General features: G+C 44.9%; 1 protein-coding gene across 2 annotated transcripts in view; it reads left to right on the top strand.

The window, feature by feature from the left end:
- The first annotated feature begins 450 nt into the window (after positions 1-450).
- The window catches only part of TMEM181 (transmembrane protein 181), a 34,168-nt gene continuing 17,025 nt past the window's right edge, over positions 451-17,593 (top strand). Inside the window, exons 1-2 of one of the 2 annotated variants that reach the window (XM_088527213.1) lie at positions 451-621; positions 15,143-15,246. In XM_088527213.1, the coding sequence (XP_088383339.1) occupies positions 491-621; positions 15,143-15,246 (235 nt within the window). In that variant the 5' untranslated portion in view covers positions 451-490. Of the gene's footprint in view, positions 622-8,131; positions 8,171-15,142; positions 15,247-17,593 lie in introns of those variants that run through there. The other variant, XM_088527214.1, reaches the window with a different exon arrangement.

A 17,593-nucleotide genomic window follows, 5' to 3' on the forward strand; every position in this document is an offset into this window, starting at 1 on the left:
CCCTGTGACTCAGCTCAGCGCTTCCTACAGGTCTCTGTTAAGCCTTCTGTAAACTGGCCTGATTTAGTAAGGTAAAAGGGGTGATTAATTAACCAGGGCATTAATTTTATACAGAGCCTGTGTGTGTGTGTATACATATGTAATATATATTTATATTTTTTCGTTTTTTTTTTTTGGTTATTTATTTATTTATTTATTTATTTTATTCAGAAGCAATGAACAGCCTTTGTGCTCTTCTCAGGAGCGTGAGGCTGCGAGGAGACCGCGGGGGCGGCCCGGTGGGGTCCAGGGGCAGAGCTGCCGCTTGATCTCCGCTTTTATTTTTATTTCGTTTTGCATTTTCGCCTCGGCGGCGCCGCGGCAGGGGCAGCGCGGGGGAGGCCGCGCCGCCGCGGGACGCGCCGCCCCTCTCCGTGGTGCTGAGGCGGCGGCGGGGCCGGGCCGGGCGGCCGCGGCGGAGCGCGGCGCCTGAGGCGGCGGCGGCGGCGCCATGGAGGCGGATTTCGCCGCCCTGGGGAACCCGCTGTGCGGAGAGCTCAAGCGCTTCTGCAAGCGGCTGCGGGAGACCTACCGCGAGCTGCGCGACGACCTCACCCCCTACCGCGATGACCGCTACTACCGGTAGGAGGAGGCGCGCGGGGCCGCCCGCGGCGGAGGGAGCCCCGCGCCGGGGCTGGGGCCGCGGGGCGGCCTCCGGAAGGACCCCCGGCACCTGCGCTTCACCCCGCAGCCGGAACGTAGATACCGCGACGGGCAGCCCCGGCGCTTCCCCTCGCCCTCCTCCATCCTGCGCCTTTCCCGTTGTCATGGCACGTCCCGAGGGCTTTCCATTCGGAAACGTTCGGGCACGATCCGGAGAAACTGGTCTGGGAAAAATGACCGAATTGGCTGGGAAACCCAAGCAGGTGGCAGTGCCTGAGGTTAAAACGGGCAGGGGTATCGAGTAGGCTCCGTACGTGCTTCATCTGCCCGGCTCTGCTTGCTGCTCTTGATAGTGACCAGGGATGGCTGGAGAACAGTCATGTTTTGAGGATTCAGAGTCATGTTCTGAGGTTACAGAAAAGCAGGAAGGATTTTAAACATGTTGGAGGATGGGGCTCTAAATTAAAAGATGCAGATTGGATTGCACAAATGACCTAGAAAAGAATGAAGTTCAGGAAAGAGAAATGCCAGGGAGGAATATTCAGCCATAAAAGTATAGGTTGGGGAGTGAGCAGTTGTGTAGCATTTTTGTAGAAAAGAATTTGGAAATCTTAATGAATTATATGAGCAGCATCTTTCAACCATGTCATACATATGAAAAGGGCAAGTGTAATTTGGGGTATGTAGCAGGAGTGTAGGTTGCAAGACAGGGGAACTAAGTCATCTACTGCAGTCATCACTCCACACCTCAGCTGGATTTGTGACCAATTTTGGACACTGCACTTCAAGAACTGGAGGAGAGAGAAAATAATTTTAAAAGGCCTAGAAAACGTAACTGTGGGGAAAATTAGGGGTTGTACAGCCAAAAGAAGAAACTTCCCAGCGGGGGAATTTGAAGGTCTGAAAAAAAGGAAGGGAGTAATCTGTTCTTCATGTTTGTATTCTAACTGGAGAGGACTATACAGGGACATAAATTGTAGCAAGAAATATTCAGGCTAGGCATTAAGAAAAAAAAATCTGAATGGGATGGAGAGTAGAGCACTAGACAACAGTTTATACAGGGAGACTGTTACAGCTCAAGCACTGGAGATCTTCAAAAACTTTTGGCAAACATCAAGAATGACATAGACCTGGCTGTGACAATAGCTGTCTTGAGGGAGAAGGAAAGGCTAGGCGAGGTCTCTTTTAGCTCTTTTTCTGTGAATTTAAACCTAAGTGTTTGCCTGAGTGCTGGTGTGCAGCACAGCCCAGTTCTCCTACACTTTTTCACTATGCTGTGTCTATTTTCCCCCAATGAAGCTCCATTATAATTTGTCCCCCTGCTCACAACAGTGAGGCCTCTAGCAATACACAATTTGGTGACACTGCCTATCTAGCAGCTTGGCAGAGTTTAGCAAAACCAAAACCCTTCCTGTCAATGCAGCGGCTCCTTGCACCTGAGCATGGTGTGAGAAGTCATGGGAGGTGGTAAGAAATGCCAAAAGTGAACCCATGTGTTTCTGTCAGTGTGCTAGCAAATACTGACTCTAGAAAGCATATAGAGAGAAGAAAATTTGGGTTTGGCTTTGGGTTAGCATCTAAGAGGTTCAGGGATATGCACTTGTTAAGTCTTTCTCTTTCCAGAAGAAATCTGAGTCCTCCAAGCTAATTTTTCATTAACTTATTGTTATGACTACAAATGTTTGTGGAGGGCCTGTCTGCATTGCAGAGAGGAGATGCTGCTGCACCAGATCAGATGAGCATGAAGACTGAGTACTAGATGGTCTTTTCTTTCTAGGAGGGTATCCCCAAGGGGTACCACCTGCAGAACCTTCAGGAGGAAAGGTGCTGAAATGGAGATGTGCTGTTGGCAAGGAAACAGTTTTCCGAGACTCATGGATCACTGAGATATTACTCTGCATTCCCAAGGTCTTAATCTAATGGATGAAACAGACTAACATTACCTTTACTATCACTGCAAGCCTGTTATTCTTGAGTATTTTTCACTTCAGCATTACAGGTGGCGGTAGCAAAGCCATCTGCTTTTTGGTTTCCTGGTAAGGAGGACAGCCAAAGATTCTCAGTGTGGTAATGCGTGCTTCTCACAGTCAACTCTCATTTATGGCAAGGGTATTTTGATATGTCTTCCTCTTCCTCTCTGTTTTACTCAGCACATTGGGTCAATTTATAAATGAATGTAATCAGGGATGTAATGGAGAATGTTACTGCTCTGAAGACACAAAGGATTTTGGAAATCTGACTAATGAAATCCAGTATGGTCTGTCTTTGCTTTAAACTAAGGCATTTCTCTAAAATAAGGTTAATGAAAGGAAATAATATCTTATTGCACCAGACTGATATAATTAAGAGACAAAAAAAGCATGTTTTTCCTCTCACACATTGTATCCACAAATGCACAGCTGACAACCACTGCCAGTTGTAACTTTCCTCTTGCTGCTTGAGCAAAGCGGCTCCGCATCAGCTGGAGGTTTCCATTGTCTATACGGCAATGGAGAGGTCTAGTCCATTAAGTGGGAAGGAGAGAGAGAAGGGCAAGAGTTTGCAAGTAATCAATTTGTCAGAGAAAGAAAAAAAAAAGAGAGAGAGAGAGAAGAAACTGGCTGTTGTATTCTCACTTCTTCTGACTTCTCTAAGAACATCGCTCCCTAAGTGCTTCTCTCAGTAGAAAACTCAAAAGCTTTGCAGCAGAGGTGATACAGAAATGGAAAAAAAATACCATGTTGTCTGCTTTGTGACTGGCAAAGAAATACTATTTCTTGACCCAGGAATGTTATTATGTGTCGTGCTTGTGTTTGCTTCATCCTCAGTGACAGGGAGTTAAGTGAGAGGGGATGACAGCCCAGAGCTGACTGATGAAGTTGCTGTCCTGGGTATCTGTGCCCTCACAGTGGCAGTGGCTGCATCATTTCTGATTCAGCTCCGGGGCTCTCCTGATTCAGTGATATCTTTCTGATATCTGGAGCACGTGGCCCAGCAGCTGCCTGTTCCTTGGGCACGGGGAGACACCCAAAGGTGACAGCCTTGTGAGCTGTCTCCAGTCAGGCCAGCCTTGCTGAGCAGAGCCCCAGGGCCCTCAGCTGCAGTGCCCAGCTGAGGGAAGGTCCATGGCAGGGAGTTTGTTCTTTCCAGCTAGTCCCAAATTGTGCCTCCCCACTAGCTCTCCTGGGAGAGGATGGAGACAGCAGGGTCAGCCACCTCTCAGGACACTGATTTTTGCCTAGGTTAATAGTTCCCTTAGACTGACATGGCATTTTTTTGGTGTGCTTGTAGAGGAGGTTTGTGTTTACAGACTAAAGGACGTGATGTCAAGCGACCCCACTCCCAGGTGGGCCTTGACAGCCAGTACACCCAGGCCTGGCCTCTGTGGGGCACCAGGAAAAGCTGAGGGAAAGCAGGAGAAGGGAGGAACATGAACTTCCTCCCATCACCCTGGCACTGCCATGACATGAATCAGCCCCTTACATATTACAGCAACTTCAGGATTGTTCTAATTTATACTCCTGGAAAAAACAAGCCACTTACTTAGAGGAACATACTGTTCTCTGGTGTCTTTCCCTCCCACTCAAGCATGTTCCTCCCTCCCTTCGCCTGCTCCGGAGGTTGCACGGCAGGCAGGGAGCTGGTGAAGGGCTCGCAGCTCATGACTCCTTGCTACTGCGCTAGGCAATTTGAAGCTGACTGTTGGAAAAGACTTTAGTACCAATGGCACCGTCTAGATTTTCATCCCTTTTGAACATGTCATCAGGGAGATATGTAAGATCTTACCTGAAGATACAGCCTCACAGTCAACTGCCATTTATTTCAGTGGGAGTTTTATCCCACCATATCCCCCAGCTGTTATTGAAGAGCCTGGCATGCTGAAAATGTTTTGTTAGGAAATCAAGCAAATAACATACTTGCCTGATAGAAGGAGTTGGAAGAAGGGTCACCAAATTGTGTCCTGACTTCAGAGTTGTGTAACTGTAAGTAGCAACTTGGTATTCCTGAAAAAAATCCATTTCTGGGTTAATGAACCTATCACCTTTAGAGAGAGGCACTGTGTGGACACAGCATTTAGTAGTAACGCCAAGAGATTAGGATAAATGACCTAAAATTCACCAAGCTTTAAAATCCTATCATACAATAGTTTATTTTTATTCATTAAAGAAAAAACACTGTATATGATATAGCTGAAACCTACTATTTAACCTGCAGCTTTGGTTAGTTGCTTACATTGGTAACAGAATAGGTTATTACATATGATATATTAATATATTTGAAGAAGTTTTTCTTGTTATTTTTAACGTCCCTTGCCAGATTGCGTTCCAGACGAGCCTTAGCTTTCCTTGTCGCATCTCCGCATTCCCTGACTACGTTCCTGTATTTCTCCCAGAGGGCCTGTCCTTTTTTCCACATTCTGTATACCACCTTCTTCTGTTTGAGCATTGCCACAAGCTCCTTGCTCATCCATGCAGGTCTCCTGCCCCCTCTGCCTGACTTCTTACATACAGGGATGCACTGTTGCTGGGCATGGAGTATTGTGTCCAGTTCTGGGCCCCACAGTACAAGAGGGATGTGGAGCTGCTGGAGAGAGTCCAGTGCAGGGCCACAAGGATGATCAGGGGCCTGGAACATCTGCCCTATGAGGAGAGGCTGAGGGAGCTGGGCCTGTTCAGCCTGGAGAAGAGAAGGCTGAGAGGGGATCTAATCAGTGTCTATAAGTACCTCAAGGGAGGGAGTGAGGAGGATGGTGCTGGCCTCTTTTCACTGGTGGCCACCAACAGAACTAGAGGAAATGGCCACAAACTGAAGCACCAAAAGTTCCACAGGAACTTAAGGAAAAATTTCTTAACAGTGGGGGTGACAGAGCACTGGAACAGGATACCCAGAGAGGTTGTGGAGTCTCCTTCTCTGGAGATCTTCCAAACCTGCCTGGACGCAGTCCTGTGCCACGTGCTGTAGGTGACCCTGCATGTGCAGGGGGGTTGGACTAGATGACCTCTAGAGGTCTCTTCCAACCTTAAGCATTCTATGATTCTATGATACCTGTAGCATTACTTGTTAATTTCTTAACATTTCCTATCCCTTATTATCATTTCTGATAATAGTTTAAAACTTTGTTAAACTTCAAAACATTTGGGAAAAGTTCATTCACACCAGTTCAGCTGATTTTGAGAATAAACTCAGAGCAAAACACATGTGGTTTGACTCAACAATAAGGACCAGCTGATTCATTTTTTCTTTAGAGAAACCAGAAGTTTGCCCAAGAGGACTCTTAGGATAAGGGTGCACTTCTTCCTACCATCTCGAAGTCCTTCCCAAGTGCTCCAACTGTCAGCCTAGGAGGAGGCAATGGTCAGCAGGAACTTGCTGGAGATTGCAGCCAGACTACCTGAAAGTTCATGCTCCTTTAGCCTTGATCCAGACAAGATCTGCAGAGGCTGCTCCAGGGCACAGCTTGTACCTCTTATCTTGTTCTGTCAGCTATGAGGAGACTTCAAGGATCCCAGTGTGGAGAAGAGAGAAAATTTTACTTTACTGTGAGGGTGGCAGAGCAGAGGACAAGTTGCCCAGAGCCGTTGTGAAGTCTCCTTCCCTGGAGATCTCCAAAACCCACCTGGATGTGACCCTGTGCAAGGTGATCTAAGTGAGCCTGCTTGTGCAGGGGGTTGGACTAGATGATCTCTAGAGGTACCTTCCAACCCCAACCCTTCTGGGACTCATTCTGTTGTTCTGTGATGGGAAAGCTTGAAGCAGGAGGAGGAGAAGGAGGAGGCGACAAACACCATGGTTTTGTGTCTGGTTTAAACTGCTGTGAGCTGGCTCTGCCATCCCTCCTTTCCCTAGTCACACATTTCTGCTCTCGTCTTGTCTGCCCACGAGCACTCACGTAGCTGTGCAATGGCTGAACAACTGACCCAGCTGAACAATAACTTTTTTTCTTGAGTGATTTTTAGCCCCGATCAGTTCTCTGGCCTGGTTCACAATTCAGCTGCACAAACACTTGTGCTGGCAGAGGTACAGAAGGGCTGGATTGCTTCTCCTACCAACAACTGGGGTAGGTATGAGCATGAACCGGGCATGAAGCTATGCACAGGTGTTAGGCTGGTTAGAACAAATGACTCTCAGCCTGTTTATTCATCCATCAGCCGATCTCACTGTGAGCCGCATTCAGCTGCTGCCTTCCGGGTTAGACCTCGGTGAGGCTCTGCCACGTTGTTCTCCAGCTGACCCGTGCCAAATCATAATCTCTCAGTGCTTCAGTTCCCTACGTGTGCAATGAGGACGGTATCTTTTTGTTTTTGTGATGGATGAGGAAAGGAAATTCATTCGCTTGTAAGACACTTGAGTGCTAGAGGGATCGGAGCAGCCCTGTGGAGAGCGCGGGTGCGTGCACGTAGGCAGCATGAGCTGCATCTCTGCTGTTCTGCTTCCCAGCACAGCGGCAATAGTCACAGTGGCTCCATCATCTTCTGGCCCCAGAGAGCTTATTGGAGAGGCCCGAAATGGCTGAGAGCTGCTGGCTGAATGCCACCGTCCGTGTTGACCCAGGCACTTCAGCTTGTGGCTTGGCAGCATGACCTGGCTCCGAGCAGGCAGTTTGCTGGATTGTCCCGGCCACCCCCACCTCTATTTTCTGACCGAGGGCATTTATTGTTGCTGATTTATAATTTAAAAATGCCTTTCCTCAGGCACTTGGTGTGACATTTTTCAACACTGTCTCTCTGTGAGATTACTAGCTGATGGTCAGTGTAACAAGTCACGGCTCTAGGTGACTGGTTAAACACCAGCATGAGTTCAACAGCCAGTTCACTCCTGCGTGTTTCCCAGGGGCTCTGCAGAGTTTCACGGGAGATCGGCTGGGTCCCACAGGTCACCAGCAAGAGGTAAATTATGTGTACGGCAACCGGCTGAGTAAATGGTGCTGTCAGTGTCGAGTACCTTTAAAAAGTAATTGCAGCCTTACCATCTGCGTAACTTTCAACAGAATTATTTGATTGTTCAAGACACATTTTTCAGATTGCATGTTGAGCAATCCAGCTCTTTCTAGGGTCATCCTGAGACGGCCATAATTTAGGTACGTGACAATTACCAGAGCTGGGAGCTTACCGTGAGATCATCCCAGTGTAGATACTGGATGTCTGCACACACTTAGGTAACTGCAGTGCCGAACCGTCCAAACTCAGAAACTCGAGAGAGTCACCAAATTCTCGTCACCTCAACCCGTGGGCCCGTTGACACTGTCGCTGCCCAGGCTCGGCAGACTGAGCGGGACAGCAGAATAAACCCACGTTTATTCTGTACGCAAGTAAAACCCGTGGTAGGGGCGACCCAGACGCGCCCCCACTCCGCGCCCGCGGAGCGCAGCGCCGTGTCCCCCGCCGCTCGCCGTAGCGCCACCGCCCCCGGCCCCCCGCGGCGGGGCCGCCGTGACGTCTCCGCGAGGCCGCGTGACGCAGGCGGAAGCCGCCGCCGGGCGCTGCTCGCGACGGTGCCACGGCGGCGGGGCCGCGGGGCGGCAGCGCGCATGCGCCGCGGACATGGAGCCGTGAGTGGCGGCGGGGGGAGGAGCGCGGGGGTCCCCGCGCGCGCGCGCGCGAGAGGTGGCGGGGCCCCGCGCCCGCCCGGCGGCCGTTGGGGGCTCGGCCGTTGGGCGCGCGGCCGCTGGGGGCTCGGCTGTCGGGGAGGGGCGCGCGCTGCCGCGGGAGAGCAGCGGGAGCCGTTTGCTCTCGGGGTCGGGCAGGCAGAGCCCTCACTTGCCGCGTTGGGGCCGCTTGGCTTTTTTTGCCCCGCGGAGGTCGGCAGCTCAGAGTGCCGAGTGCGCGTTCGGGGTCTCGTCTGGGAAGTGGGGTCGCCGGAGGTTTGAAGCAGTTTTCCCGAGGTTCTGGTTTGCAAGTTGGAAAACTGAGAGTAATGACCCACTTCTTGGGAGAATGCTGAGTTCCTGTCCCTCTTACTTGGTGAATAAAAATCTGTATTTCTACTCGGAGGCTGTAAAAAAATTAAAAAGAAACGACAAGCCAACTTGTTTTCCCTGATGTCTGTTCTCATGGATAGAGAAACAATAGCGACTAATTCTTTAGACCTCATTTTAAAGTCATTCAAAAAAAACGAAAAGTCCTTTTGAGTTGTTTAGTGTAGACATGGTTAGCTGTCAGTTGCCATATAACAGTACTGCATGGGTTTTTAATATCAGTTGTATGTGTCTCTTCATGTAATCATATGCTTCCCTGGTTGTTAACCACAGCAGAAGGAATCAAGGTCCTCTGAGGGTCACCAGAGCAATGTCTCTAGGCGGTGAGAATGTGCAGTGTGTGCAGGTAGATCAAGAACTATAGATAGCACATGTAAAAGCTTAAATCAAAGTGGAATGAGATATATGAGCTAGTAGTCAGAGAAAAAGCTACAGAGCATAAGGATGGGTGAGTTATTTTTGATTTTGATAGCAGCCGTTGGCTACCAACTGTTAATCCCACTTGCGTCATGGCCTCCCCATCTGTGAAGTGAGACTCTTAAGGGAAAAGTGTTTTATAAGAGCGCTTGTGTTTCTTGAGAGGGTAATGGTACTGGCTGTTGTGCAGAGAAGGAAAATGGTTTGCAGATGAGAAATAGCCCAAGACATTTTGGGCTTAACATTTTGCTTAACAGTTTGAGTCAAGACTTTAGTCAAAGGGCAAAGGTAAACCCCCTTTTAAATCTCACATGTGAATAGCTCCTGAAAGGTTGCAGTTAGGTAAACTTCCAAGCGTCTGGGAGTGCATGTTCCCACAGTTCATGCTAACGCAGACTGCATCGTGTACAGTTTATTTTTTAAAAGTCCTGACTGCTATCTGAGATGTGTAATATTTCTCCATTTGTATCTCTGTGCTTTCTGCTCCTTTGCAGTGCATTTTAAACATACTCAGTTTAGTTATAATTAGATCTGCCTGAGTTGAGATAAAATTTAGTATAGCTTGCTAAGCTTTCTTGAGAAATCTGCTAGCACTTGCATGGCTAGTCTTGTGCTTCAGACAGTTTGGTCATATGGACCGATTAGAGACTATGGATAAAATCACTATATTTTTTTTTTACCTATTAGAACAAGTGTTTCCAGACTGAGGGTCCTTTGCCTTTCCTATAAACGCCTTTCACATGTTTCATTTTTTTATTTGTCCTTTCAGATGTAAAATAAAACAGACTGTTAGTGGAAAATCATAACCTTACACTTATAGATACTAATAAATTAATGTTAATTATTTCCAAAAGAGAGATGCTAAACATTGAGCATATAAGAGGATCATTTAATATGGCAGTGATAGGTTGAAATAAGACACTAATAACCTGAGGAAATATTATTAGTGTGTGGAGATGCAATGAAAAATATAGCACTCGATAGTAATGCTCTGAATTATTGTTTGCTCTTATAACCATAGTTAAGATTTTGTTGCATTCTTATGTTTGCTCTTAACCGTGTTTGCTCTTAACCGAAACAGCTACATGATTGTCATGATTTAAAAAGCGGCAGGTACTTTTACACGGTATCTCTGAGAGTTATAACAGCACTAAAATATCGTTTTAGTGTTGTTGTAAATGTTGTGGTGTAAACTTCTGGGTTGCTGCTATCACCTTTTTGTGAATAAAGTCTTTGATGTTTATTAGTGTTTGGGTAAAAACACTGCCTGATTACTTAGTTCAAAGCCAGTAGGTTTATAGCGAAGGACTTGAGAGATGATTGAGGACTGATTAAGCATGTAAATGTTTAGAAAGTGCTCCCAAAGGGCGGAAGTCTCTGAGGGCCTGCACACGGTCAATATACCCGCAGTGTCACAGCCAAGCTAGACAAGTCATTATGTTTGTGCCAATGCAGACAGGTTTAATTCTGAGATATGTGGCTTGCCAAGTTTTTCCAGTGCCCTTTCCTCCATTGGAAGCAGGTTAATTTAATATTGCTTGATTGTGAAGTTATATTCTCTGTCAATTCTGTGTTTCTGTGGTAAAATATGGTAGTTTCCAGTGTGGGTATTTCTGTTAGTTTGGGTTCTGCATTAAGTTGCTTGTAGTAATCTTATAGATTGTAACTTTTGCTAGTAAGTAATGAAAGTACAGTTCAAAGTCTTAAGTAAGAGAATCTAATTGATTAAGATGTAAGATTCCTGTAACTAAAGAAGAATAACTTAAAACACTTTGGAAGTATAGTTTGTACATGTCAGTCAAGTGGGTGTGTTACAAAGACAATCTGTCCTTCCTCACTGCAAATTTGTAGGGAATATTTCATTTAAAATACTTCCCTAAACTATTCAAGCCGCTACCCTTGCACAATACTTTACAGTGAAATCAGAAATGCAATTAGAGCTATCTCTTTCCAGAGTGTGAAAGATTACTGGAAGCATTCCTCCCTTAGATTAGTGATTTCTAGATTTTGCACTTTGGTGCGGTGTCAGGGAGCGTTTCTGAAACCACTGAACAGCAAGGCCATTCAACCTGCTATATCTGCAAATACTGTGCAGTAGTGTTCTGCTGGCCAGCTGCATGTTACAAACCATTTTGGAGTATGAAGCACTGCAGTTAATCTAGCAATCACATAGACATTTAATGCACAGGTGCAGGACTTTGTCAGATCCACCATAGGTTAATATTTATGAATGAGTTTTAAGTTGTCTGACCTCCCCCCCTAAAAATGTCTGTGAGTCTGACTTGTCACATTTACTTCACTTCCTAGATTGCTTCTATCATTTTTTTTTCAGCCTAAACACTTAATCCTAGTTTTCTTCTTCCCTTTCTTTCCCAATTCTATCTTGCTAGTAGATATGACCTTTCAGGAAGCTATTTTTTGTGATCTTGATATGTTTACTTTGGTTTATTCATTCTTCTCAAACATTGCACTCAGTTGTGAGAAGTGAAGAAACGTAAATAGTTTGTCTTCTGTGTTTTGTTTATTTTGTGACTGGCTGTTTTATGTGTAGAGGTTTGTATTTTCAAACTTTAGCAACCAGAAATCAACGGGCTTTTTGCTGCCTGTTTGAGAGCTGAAATTGTTCTGTTGTAAAATCCCAAGGACTAGAAGTCTAAAGACCCTCCTTCCCCGCCCTTAGACTTTGTGATAAAATTTTTGAGTGCTGGTAATACAGATATGAGCACCAAACTGTGATGGTTAAGACAGCCTAAGAAAGATGAGGGGCGAGTCTGAGGCGTTTTAATTGCCTATATTCAGCTCTGGACAAATCCTGTGACTGCTCTTCAGCGTTTATGTTAATCTAGTCTTGTAAATGTTATAGCTGATCAAGGTATGTTCCGTGCCCCGTATGTGCTATTTCACTTGTTTTCTCCTCATCCTGTTCTTTTGCTTTAAATTCTTTTGAACAGGTCCATGTTGCTTTGTTGGCCTGTAATATAACACATTCATGTAGTCAGTACCTTAACTAAGACTTCAGGAATATCAGTGTAAGAGAAGGGAGGAGATCAGTATGTTCCTATTCTGGGCAGTTTCCTCTCCTTGGGAACTACCAGCATGACTATTCTTACCTGCCACAGCCAAATTCATACACGCACTGAGCGTTTTGACTGTTTGATATTGTGCTGTCCAGAGATGGTTTAGAACGAAGAAAGAGCCAGTGTCTGGTGTGTGTCTCCTGGAGAGCCTGTGAGTGCATCTGTGCTGTGGCCTGTGAGGTGCCTCTTGCCATGAAGCCTTGTGAGTGCTGCAGAGCGAGCCCTTCCGTGCAAGGACAGTGGAGATGAGGAGGCTTCACTTCATGCATTTTGAAGCATCTCTCAGAAATGTGGATTAGGAAGCTTGTGGAAAAGTGGACACAGAATGTGCACTGAAAATCAGAAATACCCTGCATCAGATTGTATCTGCCAAGTGGATGCTCAGATATAAGCTATGAGAGCAGAATATGTTATACTTCCCCTTATGTACACGACACTTTTCCAGTTTTCAGGTCTTTTCAACTCAGACTTTCCAATCCAGACCTGGTTTCTGTGTGCCGAGTAGTTCTCGGTGGGTGCTCTCCCGTGAACTGTGGGTGGGTTGGTGTCAACTCAAACCCTTACATTTAGTTTAGGCGTATCTTCATTTTTATATACTAAGCATTTACTTGTTAAGAGTAGCGTTTGTGTAAATTGAGATATTATGCCATGAATGGGGTTCTTGGGTAGATAGGAAACATCAGATCATCTATAGAACTGAAAGAGTCCTTGGAGCACTGCAGATAGGATAATATCCCTGTTTAATACTGTGCAGATAAAGTAGCTTTGAAGTGGTTTAAGTGCATCAATTCTGCAGTGTTAAATATTGGTTTAACCACTGTAGTGTAACTGAATCCCTGCAAAAATTGCACAAACATGTCCTAGTCTGAAATCCCTCTCTTACTTGGAATTTTTCAAAGTCTACTTAAAATCATATTTATTATGAAACATCTGTGTGATTCAGGTGAGGTCAGAACATATTCTGTTCATGTTTGTGATTGTGATAATTTCATGTGTAATGTATCTGTTTTTTTCCTGTATGACCAGCTATTCTGCCTTCTCGGGCTTTCGTGACCTTTTTTGCTCAGCATAATGGCATGTGGAGGAAATTTGAACTATGTTTGCAGGTGCTATCTCAAGAGTCCTGTAAAGCCAGGCTGTGCAAACTTGCAATGTGTACCTTTACTTACTTGCAATTCTTCCTGCTCTGTTTTTTTCTCTCTTCCCCACCACCTGAGTTAAATTAAGATTAGGATATGTCAAACTTTATTGTAAAGAATTAACATTGTTATTTCAGTAGTGTTTTGTTTGTAAAGAATTCAAATGCTTGAAACTGAGATGTTTATTTAATCTTTTAACGTGAGTGAGTTCCCTTGCTTCCAAGAGGTCCTTAGCAGGCTTGCAGGGTCCTCACAGGCTGCAAGGTGCACTAATGGAAAGGCTTCCCCCACACTTCATAATTAGTATGGTGGTAGAGCAATTTCTTTCCATGATGGTGCATTTGTGTGTTATTCTCACAATCTTACTGTAGGTAAATACTGCCACCATATCCCAAACATACAACTTTTACTGCATAAACAGCACGACTTTCTAATAATCGTACCCCCTAGTAGAGCAATAGAAAATAAACTTTATGCTGAAGGAATTCTGACATAACTCCAAACTAAGTGCTCGATTTATTTTGAAACACAAGGTGTGTCTGTGTGCTCTTTTTGAACTGTTCATTTAATGAAGAAGATGGTAGAGAAGGGATATGATAAACAGTATTTTTCTTTGGTCATATTTCCCTTATGCTAACAGGGCTGGAAGTTCCTTGTTTCCAAGAGAATGCAGTCAGTTATTTCAATGCTTTTTTATTTTGTCTTTAACCCAATGTTAATTGAAGGTGGACTGATATTTGTACACCAACCAATTGGGAGGGAGAAGTCATTGCTTTATATGTTTTTCCGTTTAAGTGGCTAATGATAAACTTAAGTTCAAGTGGATGTGGAACTGCTGGAGAGAGTCCAGCACAGGGCTACAAGGATGATCAGGGGCCTGGAACATCTGCCCTATGAGGGGAGACTGAGGGAGCTGGGCCTGTTCAGCCTGGAGAAGAGAAGGTTGAAAGGGGATCTGATCAGTGTCTATAAGGACCTCAAGGGAGGCAGTGAGGAGGATGGTGCTGGCCTCTTTTCAGTGGTGGCCACCGACAGAACTAGAGGTAATGGCCACAAACTGAAGCACCAAAAGTTCCACAGGAACTTAAGGAAAAAAATTTTAACAGTGAGGGTGACAGAGCACTGGAACAGGCTACCAAGAGAGGTTGTGGAGTCTCCTTCTCTGGAGATCTTCAAAACCCGCTTGGATGCCACCCTGTGCCACGTGCTCTAGGTGACCCTGCGTGCGCAGGGGGGTTGGACTAGATGACTTCTAGAGGTCCCTTCCAACCTTAAGCATTCTATGATTCTGTGATTCTATGATTCTTTTTCCCAAACTGTGGGCAGGCTCAGCCATGAGTTCAGAGCCTGAGCTTGCACAAGTAGCTGGGTAGAAGCTCTGCTCTACCCCATGGTTGTTTCTGTAGGGGAAGTTCCTAGAAGGATGAAATCTGTCTTTGGGGTGTAGAAAACTAAGGTCATGTTCAGGTAACTGAGCTATAGCAATGTTGACAGTCCCTTTAGCTTAAACTGTTGCTGTAACAGACAGTATCTCAGAAATTTAAATTTCTGACATAGGAACTAGAAATAAGTTGGTTTTTTTCTTCCTCTGAGTTCAGAAGTGTTACCACTCACTTAAGTCTTAGGACAGTAGAAAACTCTACCATAAAAACGAATGTGCAGAATTCATGCATTCAGAGATGCATGTGCACATAATTATGTCTTCTTAGCCTAAGTAATTGTTATTACGTTGTGTATAGATTACAGTTGTGTATAAAACAGTGTGGCTGTCAGGTCTTCTTGGTATTACTACCACAGACATGGGTTTATTTTTCTTTGTGAAGGAAAGAGTGGTGAATGGGGGCTTTTTTTCCCTCTCTTCCTTTAGAAATATGACTTACAGCTCACTCTGTGCTTTCTTTTGCTTCCTGTAGGCTGGCACCAATGCGGTTATATACCCTGTCCAAGCGGCATTTTGTCCTGGTCTTTGTCGTATTCTTTGTTTGTTTTGGTTTGACAGTCTTCATAGGAATAGCAGGTAAGGAAGCTGCGTTTTTTAAAAGATTAAGTTTTTGATTGCTTTGTCTAAATGTTTTGGTCTTTACAGAAGTACTAAGATGCTAATGAGCTTAGTGTCCCTGCAATGCCTGAGAAGGTTTTACTGTAAAACTACATCTGGGATTTACAGGGAGGCGAAACCATTTATTCTGTCTCATTCTTTCAGAGAAGTGCTGCCTACGCAGGTTTAGTATTTGCCTTGCTTTGCAGGGTAGAGGAACTAAGATAAAAAGGAGAAAAAAAAGAGCTTCATTATAACATAATTTTCCCCCAGACTGTTACATTAATTTTCTTACTAGGATGTCCATCTGTGAAATGATGCTGCTAATATTTGGTCTGCTCTTCGGAAGTTGATAATTGTTTGTAAAGCCTTATAAATGTTGAGTGGTAAGTGCCACAGAAATACAAAATATTTCAATAATGTAAAAATAGGAGTGTCTGTTGTTGAACACACATGAAATTAGTTCTTTAGTTTTGAAGGCTTCTGTGAAAGTCACAAAATAATGTGGAAGACTGAATACCATTAGTGGCTGGATACTTGTCCTAGAGATCAGCCTGCTGTGTTTCACACCAGACAACCTTTGCAGGTCCAAGAGATACTTGAAAAGGAAGTTGGCAGATTCGCTTGACTAGAGAGCTGCCTAGTGCCTCAGGGCAGCTTTGTCCCCACAGAAATAATGTGGGCAGGCAGGGAATGGTCATGCTCATTAAGCAACCCCTTCCTCCCCTGCTGGAACATAACTTTAAGACTTTATCATCTCCCCCAAATTTACTAACTGTTTTTCCCTTAACCAGGATTTTCTCTTGTGTCAGTCCTTGACACTTCTCTTAAGTGCCCATAAACTTGTCGCTACCTCTACCCCATCCTACTTTCTAAGCCAAGTAGATGGGACACAGGTGGGACATATGTTTATATCTGGGTCATGTAGCGGCTCCCCACTCACAGCTAGATATCCCACCCCTATAGTCTCTCCCCTACCCGTCCTTACTTGTCCCCGTTAGAATTAGGTGGCCCATGGAGCCTTATGACTCAGCTGCTCCTGCCTGCCTGGGGAAGAAGAGGTGGTTAATTTGAGACAGCTGTTGTCCCTCCACACCTGATAGGCAAGATGCTCTTCATAATAACATTAAATAATAAAATCTGCCTGCTAAGTAAGATCTTTCTTTCCTGCTGTTTGACTTAGAGTAGAAGCCTAAGGTGCACATAGACTGCATTCCAGTTCGTAAAAATACAATAGTGATATTCCTTGTGACTTGATGCTGAAGGGCATTATTTGACTCTTAAGGTATAATATAAATGCATTTATAAAATCACATCTTGCATGAACAATTAAGTGTAAAACCGGAATATCTAAATTTGGTTTAAAAAGTGGGCCATACTTGCAGTTCTTTGTTTTTATATGATTCTTGTGTATTGACAGCTGCAAGAATGTTCCAAAAATACTGTAATTAGTAGGCAGAGAGCAGTGTTCCTGGAAGATAAAAGCTGAGTATTTTCTTCCTAATGAGTAGTAATCCTTGAAAGAGAGCTCTTGTTGGTGCGCTGTGCTGTGTGCCTGTGCCTTGAGGTCATGCTGCGGCTGCAGGGGCCTTGGATGTGCCCACCGCGGTTCCCTTCAGGAACTGCCGCTGCTGCGGGATTCTTGTTCTCAACGCACTAGGTTGCTGACAGAGCAGAGATCCAGTGCATTGTTACAGCTTAATTATTTTTAAAAGAAATATGTTTACTTTGGGAGGAGAACCACCGAACACTTAAACTGTGGTGTTCTTTGTGGGTTTCGTTGACAGCTTCCTGCTTCTTTTGAATAAAGGGAGAGGTGCTCCCGAAACAGTGCTCACTCATGTATGGGTGCACAGTGAGTAAAACTCACCAAACCCACTAAGTAAGTGCAAAGGTGTCAGCTGTGCTGCTTGTACACACCGTTCCTCATACTCAGCATCTCCAGCTGCAGTTTGAGAAGCCTAGCAGAACCCTTACTTCTCATCTGAGAGAGAATGGTTGAATCTGAGGTAGCTGTTTCTCTCAAATTTTTATATCTTCCCTTTGATCTATATGTCCATGACATTTTGGGGCATCTTGAGATAAGTCCAAGGAATATACAGGATGCTAAGCTTTTTCTGTACATGAGCATAATTTTTCAGTTCCTTGACTTAGTGGGGTTCTTTGCAGTCAGGTATGGTTCTGTTGACTTGGCAAGACTAAAAGGAAAACAACAGTGTTACTTAGTCACTGTTTCTTAATAATGTGACCGCAGCATCCCTTTGGTCTGTTGCTTTAAGAAGCTTTAATATATTGTGTTAAAAAAGCAGCAGTTATTGTAACTGCC

The sequence above is a fragment of the Tinamus guttatus genome, unplaced genomic scaffold (assembly GCF_059628265.1).
Source record: "Tinamus guttatus ecotype Peru unplaced genomic scaffold, ASM5962826v1 Tinamus_guttatus_pri_ptg000264l, whole genome shotgun sequence".
Classification (NCBI taxonomy): Eukaryota; Metazoa; Chordata; class Aves; order Tinamiformes; family Tinamidae; genus Tinamus; species Tinamus guttatus.